Source organism: Dasypus novemcinctus, chromosome 16, assembly GCF_030445035.2.
Source record: "Dasypus novemcinctus isolate mDasNov1 chromosome 16, mDasNov1.1.hap2, whole genome shotgun sequence".
Taxonomy (NCBI): Eukaryota; Metazoa; Chordata; class Mammalia; order Cingulata; family Dasypodidae; genus Dasypus; species Dasypus novemcinctus.
The window spans coordinates 10,533,815-10,546,086 of record NC_080688.1 but is presented as its reverse complement, the minus strand read 5'-3'; the positions used below and the strand labels follow the sequence as shown (position 1 = coordinate 10,546,086).

The window sequence follows — 12,272 nt, the reverse complement described above, 5'->3', positions numbered from 1 at the left end:
AAAAGAACTAATAGATAAATGGGACTTCCTCAAAATTAAAGCCTTCTGCACCTCAAAGGAGTTTGTCAAGAAAGTAAAAAGGGAGCCCACACAGTGGGAGAAAATATTTGGCAATCATATATCTGATAAGAAACTTATAACTTGCATATATAAAGAACTCCTACATCTTGAAAATAAAAAGATAAACAATCCATTTAAAAAATGGGAAAAAGACTTAAACAGACACTTCTCCAAAGAAGAAATACAAATGGCAAGAAAGCACATGAAAAAATGTTCCAAATCTCTAGCTCTCAGGGAAATGCAAATCAAAACCACAATGAGATACCATCTTACACCCATAAGATTGGCAGCTATGAAAAAAACAGAAGAATACAAGTGCTGGAGAGGATGTGAAGGAAGGGGAACACTCATCCACTGCTGGTGGGAATGCAGAAGGATCCAACCATTCTGGAGAACAGTATGGCGGTTTCTCAAAAAACTAGCCATAGATTTGCCATATGACCCAGCCATACCACTGCTGGGAATATACCCAGCAGAACTGAAAACAAGAACACAAACCAATATATGTACACCAATGTTCATAGCAGCATTGTTCACTACTGCCAAAAGTTGGAATCAACCCAAATGCCCATCAACAGACGAGTGGATCAATAAAATGTGGTATATACACACAATGGAATACTACTCGGCTGTAAGAACAAACACACTACAAACACATGTGATAACATGGATGAATCTTGAGAACCTTATGTTGAGTGAAGCAACCCAGACATTGAAGGACAAATACTACATGACCTCAATGATATGAAATAAACAAGCTGCCCTAGATAGCAAGAGACTGAACGATAGGCTTGCAGGAAATCGGAGGGTGGAGGAAGGATATGAGCCGATGTCTGCAGGGGTGGAATTTAAGACGAGATGGTGGTAAGTATGAACACATAGAAGAGATAAAAGGGGGGCAAGGGGTTGCCTTTGCTTGGGGCTTTGCGGGTTTGAGGGTGGCTGGGGAGGGACGGGTGGGTAACGTTGCCCAAAAGTGGGGGGAGGGAGGGGTAGCATACAAACCAGGAGAGGGTCAGGTGTTGGTGGAGAGTATAATGCCGAGAAAATCATATCAAAATATAATAAAGAGGGTTACCTGTTTAGAATGCTCGGAGGGGAGGGTCTGATGCAGGACGGGCTCCTGGGGAATGTCTAAATGCTCATTCTGCCAGAGTGGGTGACACCATGGGGTAGAAACCCAAGTAGTGAGAGTGGGGGTGGACCCACATCCTGGGGAGGACTAATGCCATCCAATAGAGGGAACTGTATCCGTCGAGAGAAAGGGTGGCCCCCAGGGCATTGGGGCAGTTGAGCAAGTTAGGCCCTGAACACTATTCCATCTATCTCTGGAAGTGGCTCCTCAGGAAACGGAGGTTGGCTATCACTGAGGGCACCAAGGTGGAAGGGAAAATGGACGTTAAATGTGTGGAACCAAAGTAAATGGGGGGTAAGAGAGGAGTTTCTTGAGAGTACACAAGGATGGATATAAAACATGTAATATTACACCATAACATATAGGAGATGACAGACTGATAATGTAAACCATAATGTAAAACATAGGATAACTAAAAATGTAAAGAACTGTGTATCCTAAAGTATGCACCATAATGTAAACACAGATGTCACCTTGTTAGAAAGCTAATGTCTCAGACTCTGTACATCACTTTAAGTAAATATGATATGAATAGGGCGTAAGAGTATCACTGTGGAAGGGAAAAGGTTTTCTGGTGGATGTGTGGGAGTGCTGTATATTATATATATACATTGCTGTGGTCTAGGACTCCTGTGAAGAAAAGCTGAATAATTAGGGGGGGGGAAAAAAAAAAAAAAAAAAAAGAAAAAAATAGGATGTGGAATTTTTTCAAGTCAACATTCTTTATCTAAGTTCTTTATCTAACTTTATCCAAGTTCTTTATCTATCCTTTAAGCTCATCGCTATATGCCATTCCCTAGTACGGGACCATGACATTATATTGGGCTTCAAATTTTGGGGAGTTCTGGATCACAGAGTGTTTCAACAATGGCAATGGAGGGATACTGGTATGGGATACCAATGACAGATGATATATGACTGACAGGGAGCTGTACAGAACATATGTCCAGGGTGCATGGTAATGTGTGGATATACTCATAGTGGCAACAATTAAAAACCACAGTAGGGGGGGTACTGGGTTCCTGGCCAGTGGTGCTCTGTCGTGGTCCCTAGGGGAGCAGCGACAGTCTCCCAGGTACAGTAGTGGGGACCGGGAGGGAGTGAGGGTTCAACAGTGAGCCCCTGATACTAATGACTATGCTTGTGAGCTGATAAACCCAAAATAATAACAAGGCCTAGAGCAACTTTGTGCCTGGGAATTTCCTTCTGTCAGCCTTCATGTTACTCAAATGTGGCCAGTCTCGAAGCCAAACTCAACATGTAAATGCAATGCCTTCCCCCCAGCGTGGGACATGACACCCGGGGATGAGCCTCCCTGGCAACGAGGGACCACTATCAACTACCAACTGATGATGCAACTGGAAAATGACCTTATACGGAAGGTTCAATGCGGATCAGCAGAATATCCATGTCTACATAAAATACCATGACTTTAAAATGCTGTTTGACCTAAAGTAAGGGGGAAATGGAAAGGAGAAATGAGTTTATATGGCTACGAGTTTCTAAAAAAGAGTCTGGAGGCTGGCAGAAGGTTTGCCCTCATGCACAACTGAGCAGAGTCAGAGAGACAGATAAAGCAGATACAACCCCCAGATATTGGTTCCTTTGAGGGCTAAAGAGACCCATGGGAGTTATGGTCATGGCCGATGGGGTTAACTACCAGGGCAGATGGCCCCTCTTTGGAAATGGTGTTTATGTGTGATGAATCTGGACTCAGATGGGATCTCCCTTCATAAGACTTTCATGCTAATGTGCTGGAGGTGCAGTTAATGTTGGGGTTTAAGATATATTTAGGGGATTTGAATCTCTGGACTGACAATGTAATAGCCAGATCCTGAGCCTCAACAGACTCCAGCACCTACAATCTGATTTATTGGACTTACCACACTCAGCTAAGATGGAGGTGAAGAAGGACAACCACCACACCATGGAGCCTAGAGTGATTACAACTGAAAATGGGAGGATTGCATCCAGCATCCAGGTGGAATCTGAGCCTCCTCTTGACATAAAGGTGCAATGGACACAACCAATCCAGTGTCCACATAGAAGAGGTGGCATTGGATTGGGAAAAGTGGACATAATGGACAAAGGGTATGGGGAAAGGCAGGAAGAGATGAGAGGTGGAGGCGTCTTCGGGACATGGAGCTGCCCTGGATGGTGCTTCAGAGGTAATCACCGGACATTGTAAATCCTCACAGGGCCTACATGATGGAATAGAGGAGAGTATGGGCCATGATGTGAACCAATGTATATGAGGTGCAGAGGTGCCCAAAGATGTACTTACCAAATCCAATGGATGTGTCATGATGATGGGAACGAGTGTTGTTGGGGGGGGGGGAGAGGGGGGGTGGGGGTGTGGGGTTGAATGGGACCTCACATATATATTTTTAATGTAATATTATTACAAAGTCAATAAAAAATAAAAAAATTAAAAAAAAAAAAAAAACTCATGTCATATATGTATTTACTATTCCCCCATTTGGGAGTAGATCTTTTTACAAATGCGTTGCTAGTTAGCACTTGGTAATAATCCCTCAGTGCCAGGGAGGTTTATCTTCTGGAATCATGGCTCAGCATAGGGAGAGGTACAGAATTTATATACTGAGTTTAACTTAGTAGAAACCACATTTGAGAAACAATGAGGCTTTCAAGATGTAATACCTAGGCAATATATAATAATAAGCTAAGTTTCGATTTCACAAGAATGAGGTCCCTGTATACAATAATTACTATCGATGGCCTGGTATATTGGTCTGCCCTCCTTCACTAGCCACTAGCCATGTTCTTGGGGGATTCTTGCTGTACTATTAGGGAATATAATAGGACTCCCCAGGTTGTGAATTCAATATTCTTTGGGTTATTGTGTGGGTCTCCATCAACCAAGGCAATGTCCCATGAACACTTGAACATATTCATATTCCATAGAGGAATGCCCCTGAAGTACCCCTCTCCATAAATCCCCAATCACTGACACCCCACACCAGCAATCTTACCCTGCTACAGTTATGATCCCCCTATAATCTAAAACCTCCCTCAATATGAAGCCAAAATAAAAAAATAATAATAAATTAAAAAACAACAAAAGTAAATAAAATATAAAAATGTTTCATTGTGTCTTTCAGCTCCATAAAATCTTTTATCTTTTCCTACAGTAAAAATTTCTTTCTGTATGTTCTTCAGTGTGGTTTTCTTTTCACTTTATTTTCAAAGATGCTTTAGGTTACAGAACAGTTACAATGAAAATGAAGGGGATTCCTACATACTCCACCACCTTCTCACCTCACATTTTCCCCTATTAATAACAATTTTCATATGTATAGTACATTTGTTACAATTGATCAACAAATATTGAATCATTGATCTAACCATGGTCAGTGGTGGACAATATGTTTGTGCTTGTACCATGCACTTACATAGTTTTTGATAAAATGTGTAATGGTCTGTATCTGTCTTTGTAAAATCATGCAGAACAATTCCAATGCCCTAAAAATGCCTTGTGTTCCATCTATTCTTCCTTCTCCCTTCCCTTTGAATTGACAGTAGCCACTAATTTAAAATTTTTGAAGAATCAGGTTCATATTTACATGAATTAATATTTATGGCTTCACATATTGGTCTGTTTCCTTCTATTAAGCACTGCCTATTTTCTCAATAGATTCTTATCCGTCTAATTAAGAACATATCAGAACTTCCCAGGATGGTTATTTAATATTTTCTTGCTTATTCTGTGGGTCTCCACCCACTCATATAACAGACTATGATAAGATGAAAATTTTCATATTCCATAGAAGCATACCCCAAGTGCACCCTTTCCCACTATCCACCACCTTTGTCCCACTAACCCTCCCTCTCATATTTGCCAAAAACACATTCCCAACAATGTAGTATTAGCCACAAACATGCAAATCCCCAGAGTTCACCTGTCCCTTCCTCCAGCCTTCCATCCAATATCATGGATATTCCAACTCAACACCCCACCTCTATTCACCCTCACATTCCAGCACTGTCCACTGCCAACCCCATCCCCTGCTGAACCACTACCTTTCACCTTATCATCAGTTTTGCCCATATTGGGCATTGACTCTCCACTTTCTGTCTCCTAATAACACTATCTACCAGGCGCATTCTCTGTAAGTCTGCTCAATTTGTTTAGGTCACATCAGTGATTGACTTACTTCATTTACCCTAAGGTCATTCAGATTTATTCTTTTATGATACTCTTTATTTATGCGGGATCAGTGGTTATACCTCTCTCTTATTTTTTTTTTTTAATATTGTTTGCTTCTCTTTCCTTTTTTCCTTGTTAGTCTGTTTATTGATTTGTCAGTTTCATGAATCTTCTCAAAGAACCAACTTTTGGTTTTGTTAATTTTTTCTAGTTTTATACTCTATTTCAATAAGTTCTGCTCTAATCTTTGTTATTTCCTTCTTTCTGCTTGCTTTGCTATTACTTCTGTTGTTCTTTTGCTTATTGTGCGTGGTGTGCAGTTTGGTCTTTTATTTTTTGTGTTTCTTTTTAATATAAACATTTATGGCTATAAATTTCACTCTCAGCATTCCTTTAGTTGCATCCCATAAATTTTGATATGTTTGATAATTTGTGTTCTCATTTGCATTCATTTTAATGTAGTTACTGATTTTTTTTGCAATTTCCTACTTGACCCACAGATTATTTATGATTCTGTTGTTTAACTTCCATGTATTTGTGCCTATTCTGGTTCTCTGACCCTTATTAAGTTCCAGTTTTATTACACTGTTGTCAGATGAATTAATTTATATAATTTCAATCTTTCTAAAATTTTCGAGACTTGTTACCATGTGGTCTATCCTGGAGAATGATTCTTGTTGCTTGAGAAGAATGTATATTCTGGAGTATTTGGGTGTACTGTTCTGTATATAACTATTAAGTCTAGTTCCTCTTATGTATTATACAAAATCTCTCTTTACTCTCTTTTGACAGGTTCTGTCTACTGGTTATAATGGCATATTAAATTCCCCCACTATAATTTTAGAGACATCTATTTCTTCCTTTAGTTTTTCCATTTTTTGCAACCTGTCTGGGTGCACAAATATTTATAATTGTTTTTTCTTCTTGATAGATTACCCCTTTTATTAATAATAGTGTCCTTTGCCTCTTACAAGAGTTTTGCATTTAAAGTCTAATTTGTCCTAAATTAATATTCTCACCAATTTTTTGGTTATCATTTGCATGCTAAATTATTTTCCAAAGTTCATTTGCACCATCCTTGCATTCCCAGGTCCAAGGTGAATCTTTTGGACAGCATATAGTTGAGTTGTCTTTTCTTATCAATTCTGCCAATCATCTGTGTCTTTAGATTGGAGAGTTTATTCCTTTTACACTCAATGTTGTTACAGGTTACTTACATTAGCCATTTTATCTTTATATATCATTTCTATATTTATTTCTAATTTTATCCTTTAAGTTACTTACAAATAATCTATATGTCTAAACTTTACTTCAGCCCTCATTTTCTTCTTTTTTCCTTTCAACCTACAGCACTCCCTTAAATATTTCTTTGAGGACAGGATTCTTATTGAAAAACTCTCTCAATTTCTGTTTATCTGCGAATATTTAAAACTATCCCCCATTTTTGATTACCAGCTTTTTTGGAAACAGAAATCTTGCCTGGCAGTTGTTTTTTTTTTTTTTTTTTTCTTTTTTTCTTTTTTTCTTTTAGCACCTTAACTATATCATATCATGCTTTTTTGCCTCCTTGGTTTCCTATGAGATGCTAGTGCTTAATCTTATCCAGCTTCCTTTATATGTGATGGATATCTTTTCTCTTCCTGCTTACAGAAATCTCTCTTTGTCTTGAGTGTTTGATAATCTGATAAGTATGTTTCTTGACAGAGATCTGTTAGGATTTATACTATTTGGAGTGGGCTATGCTTCCTGGATATGTACTTCCATATCCCTCATAAGAGTTGGTTAATTTTCTGCCAATATTTTCTTCAAGATTCTTCTGCCCCTTTTACATTCTCTGCACGTTCTAGGACACCTATGTTTATGTTTGTGACTTTCATGTTGACTTTTAGTCTTCCAGGCTGAACTTTATCTCTCTTTTTACCTATATGATGTACTTGATGTCAGTTGTTCTATCTTCAACAACACATCTTCAACAACACTAATTCTTTCCTCTGCCTGCTCAAATCTGCTGTCATGTGTTTCCATTGTATTTTCAATTAATTTCATTATGTCTTTCATCGCTATGAGAGCTATTATATTTTTATGTATGTTTATGAAGTATTCTATATGTTCTAGTGTCTTCTTTATATATTTTTTTCATCCTTCACTTGATTAAGTTGATTTCTGATATTTGTTTGTCATCCTATATTAGTTTTTCCATGTTCTGCATCTCCTCATGTTTTTTGTTTTTGTTTTTTTCAGTTTGTTTAATAGACCATGCCATGTCTTCCCATTTCTAAGTGTAGCTAGTAACTTTCTGCTGGAGAGTAGCCATCTGTTTCTCTAGAAAGACTTACTTTTTTGTGTTAAGTTTCTTCTTTCATACTTAGTGCCACTTATTCTATATTCTTGTACTTGTCCATGTTTCCCTCAAAATTATTAAGATCATAAAAAAGAAAAGAAAGAGAAAGAGAATAATGATGACGATGATGATGATGATGATGATGATAATAATAATAATGGAAAATGAACCATAAAGGGGTCAAGGAAAAATAAGTAATAACATTGAAATATCACAAAAAATAAAAATGAACTAGATTTTTAAATGGTTGAAGGAAAAAATAAACATAAGAAAGATGAGAAGAGAATAAATGAAGTGAATAGCAAACAAGAGTATGTGGAACAGAAGAAGGCCAAAGAATAAAGGAACAAAGAAAGAAAATAAATAAATAAAGGAGAAAAAAGAAAGAAAATAAAATAAAAAGAAACAAAGGGAGAAAATAGAAAACATGACTTCCTTTTATGCCACTAGCAACTGTCTCTGACTGCCAGTATTCACCAATCACCCTGTGGCCTGCGCTCTGCAGTTAAGTTACCTGGTTGTAGAGAAATAAAGAAGAAAAATAAGAAAATTTAAAAAAAATAAGAATACTAAAAATAATTTCAGTCTAAGTTCCCTGTCGCAAGGCTGCTGTTCCCATATCTCCTCCCTTCCCCTGTGAGTCAGCTGGGTTCCTGACAACCTGCCGGATTACTCTCTGAATCAAATCTCTTCAAGGCTGCTAGGCACCTGACAGTCACCAGCTGCTTTTCATCCCTTTCACTCAGGCCAATTAAGCCTCTGACTGCTTGCCTTCTGTCTCTCCTTGCTCCCCTTTCCCTCAGGTAGAATGGGCATCTGACAGCTCACTGGCTGCATCTCCTAGCTCCCCATCTCACCCATGCTCTTATTCACCTGCCAGCCAATCTCCTCATTGTACCAGTACCTCTCTCTTCCAGGATGTGTCGGTGTGACAGACCACCTGTTCAGGTAAGACCTGCCCTTTCCCTAGAGCCACTACAGTGCTGGCTAGGTCTTTCATTTTTCTGGAACCAGCTGTGATCTGCTCCACTTGCCCTATCTCCCTTCTACCCCATTTCTCTCTCCCACTCTGATGGCCGAGTGCCAGTGCCTACACCTGTTTGTTCCAAAGCTCTCCCAGCTCAAGAGCCTGCTGGGCACTGGAATGTGTTCTTGTTTACCCTGTGGCTTTTTACATTCTTGGAGCCATCTAAACACTGCTCTTCTAGCCAAATATCTTCCCCTGCTCCCCTCTCCCTCTTAGACTGCTGTGTGCTGGGTTACCTGCTGAACCTCCCATGGCTTTATTCTCCTTTGAACAACAGGGCCCCTCTTCAACTACCTGCTCCAATTGTTCCTGTGGTCCCATGACTTCCCTTCTGTCAGTTTAACATACGTACTTTCCCAAGTTTCTAGGGGAGGAGTGTAGGCTTCCATTCCCTACTCCACCATACTATAGTAAGTTTTAACACTGGAAAATGTTGGATCTACGAGAATGTTCCTCTTTTATAGTAATGGTCTGCCTCTTCAGAGCCTCTTGAAATTTCACAAGAATTTGAGGATCTACTTTTCCATGACTACAAAAATAGTTTTTCAGATTTAGATCGGTATTATATTCCAACTATAGATGTTTATGTTAGTATTAGTATCAAATTTAATTAAGTTCTCATATACAGAACCAGTTGGACTCTTTGCATAAAGATAACTAATATTTTCATTTAGTTCACAAGTAATTAGTGCCCAGGTTCCCACATTGGAAATTCATACTGGCCACACAGGCAACTGACATGGGGAAATTGTGTGTTAGTTAGTAGCACTGAGTGTGAGCGAGTCACCTAGAAATCACCATAGGTGAGGTTTCAGGGACCAACGATTGAACAAGTACAGGTCCCAAAGTCACAGGCATAGTTTAATCAGGCATAGTCTATGCAAAATGCTGCAATGATCCAAGTATGAGTAGGCGCCTGAAGAGGAGAATTGAAAAATTTCCCCCTATGCTATGCTGCCATTTTAAGTGGGTTTTTGTTTGTTTGTTTGTTTTCTTTACAGAATCAGCTCTCATTGACTTGATATTTACTCTTTATCACTGCTGGAGTTTCAAGAAAGTTGATTTTGCTCATATTTATTTTTTTCCTACCAAGTGAGGACCGTCACCAGCACATTTTACACTGCCATCTTGATAATGTCACTCTTCCTTGAAGTAAAGTTATTGAACTAATTAAAACATTAACATATGGCATATGAAGGATTTCTTATAGGTATCTTCATACCCACTCAAGCAATTTTAATAAGATGTAACTCAAAAGGAGCATTTTGAGGTATGAAAATTTCTTTGCTTTATCTATTATTTTTTTCTTTGAAGTCTGTATGTAATTCAAAATGCCCTACTTTAACCATCACCATTGACACATATAAATAACATTAATTACATTAACTATTTAGTGCTACCTTAAGTACCATCTACTATTAAAAAGTTTTCATCACTCTAAATCAAAATTATATACATATTAAGCAATAAATCCCATTCCATGTCATAACTTACCTCAACTAACCTCTCAGTTGTTTTGCTATTTGCAGTGTCACTGCAGTTTGAAATCATGCAAAACAGAAATAATACCACAGATTTCATTCTGCTAGGACTCTTTAACCACACAAGAGTCCATTTTTTCCTCTTTGTGATGATGCTTGCAATTGTCTTCATCTCCCTCCTGGTCAATGCCCTCATGATTCTCCTGATTCACCAGGACCACCGGCTTCACATCCCCATGTACTTTCTTCTGAGCCAGCTCTCCCTTATGGATCTGATGCTGGTTTGCACTATTGTGCCCAAAATGGCTGCTGACTATTTGACTGGCAACAAGTTCATCTCCCTTGCTGGCTGTGGATTACAGATATTCCTGTTCCTCACAATGGATGGTGGAGAGTCCTTTCTCCTGGCAGCCATGTCCTATGATCGCTATGTGGCTGTCTGTCACCCATTGCGATATCCTGTCCTTATGAGCTGGCAATTATGCCTGAGGATGATTTTGGGGTGTTGGTTTCTGGGAGCAATTGATGGACTAATGCAAGCTCTTGCTACCCTCAGTTTCCCATTTTGCAAATCACGTGAAATTGATCATTTTTTCTGTGAACCCCCCACACTCTTGCGCTTGGCTTGTGCTGACTCATCTGTCTTTGAGTACGCCATGTATATCTGTTGTGTGTTGATGATCCTGGTACCCTTCTCCCTCATCCTGACTTCTTATGGTCTCATCCTTGCTGCTGTTCTTCACATGCGATCCACAGAAGCACGGAAGAAGGCTTTTGCCACCTGTTCATCACATTTTGCTGTGGTAGGACTCTTTTATGGAGCTACTACTTTTATTTATATGAGACCAAAATCCTACCGGTCAGCTAACCATGACAAGATTGTGTCTACTTTTTATACTATCTTCACACCTGTACTGAATCCCCTCATCTATAGTCTGAGGAACAATGATGTGAAGGGAGCCTGGACAAAGTGTATGGGTCATTGTCTTCCTTAAACCATATCTAAGATTACTTTGATTTACCCTAATCTTTAAAGCTATCTAACATTGTAATGTACTATTTTCCTGGGTGAAGTTAAAAGCTTCTTCATATTTAAATACACATAAATAGGTCCATATATATTTGTCTATTTTACTTTGAAATGTGAACCTATCTCCATACTTCTGTTTCAATTGCCATATTATGATCACTGAATAAAAGCATGCATTGTTAAACATCTGTGAATCAGAAACTCTTAGTAAGGTACTTCTACACTATATATCACAGTATATATTTGTTGCAAAACTGAATTAATAAGTACTGAAGAAACATCGAGGATTTATTGCTGACAGTTTTTTTAATATGGATATATAATTTATGCACAATAAAATTCTCAAGTCTGAGCCATATATTTAACCAGTTTTGACAAGAACAATTACTCATGTAATTCACCTCCACTTTCAAGAGTCACAATATCTGCCACCACCAATATGACCTTCATGCTTTCAATGAAAATTCCAACCATATTATACTACTGATAAAATTTTTGTCAGCATGTCTTAGTTCAGTCTTTTCTAGAATTTCCTTTATATGGACACTTTATTTTTTGTTTCTGGTTTCTCTCACTCAGAATTATGTATCCATAGATAGGTGTGTGTATGTGTGTTTATATTTGTAAATAGCCAGAAATATAATTCTATACATTATGCAACATATACATAATATATAAAAATACTCTCCTTATTTTTGCATTTATCATTCTATTTATTTTTGTTTTACTTAGTGCTATTCTATTCTATGGATATATCACAATTCTTTAAACATTATTTTTTCTTTGACATGTGTGCCATTTTTTGTTTGAAGCTCTTAGGACTAAACCTGCTATTATCCTTTTATTGGTCACATGTGACTACTAAATGTATGATAAATGCAATCATACATTTAATACCCTTATTAAATATATGACTGTCTTTCAAATAATCTATTTTATAAAAGCAGTTATACAATTTTACATTACTACTAGCAATGCTGGCAAGTTAGACTTAATCCACATTGGCAGCATATTTAGGTATTGTCACTCT

General features: G+C 38.1%; 1 protein-coding gene across 1 annotated transcript; it reads left to right on the top strand.

Annotated features, from left to right (window-relative positions):
• Window positions 1-2,359: 2,359 nt before the first annotated feature.
• On the top strand, window positions 2,360-11,207 carry LOC101439223 (olfactory receptor 2T8-like). Its single transcript, XM_058277866.2, has 2 exons — window positions 2,360-3,286; window positions 10,292-11,207. Exons 1-2 carry the CDS (start codon window positions 3,093-3,095, stop codon window positions 11,205-11,207), a joined length of 1,110 nt encoding a protein of 369 aa, XP_058133849.1. The 5' UTR covers window positions 2,360-3,092.
• The last annotated feature ends 1,065 nt before the right edge of the window (window positions 11,208-12,272 follow it).

What these genes read in the sequence shown, in the direction of transcription:
- LOC101439223 (XM_058277866.2), top strand. Translation starts at nt 3,093, where the DNA reads ATGGAGGTGAAGAAGGACAACCACCACACCATGGAGCCTAGAGTGATT. An exon ending in GTGGACATAATGGACAAAGG is followed by an intron (nt 3,287 to 10,291) that starts GTATGGGGAAAG and finishes CATGCAAAACAG; the next exon opens with AAATAATACCACAGATTTCA.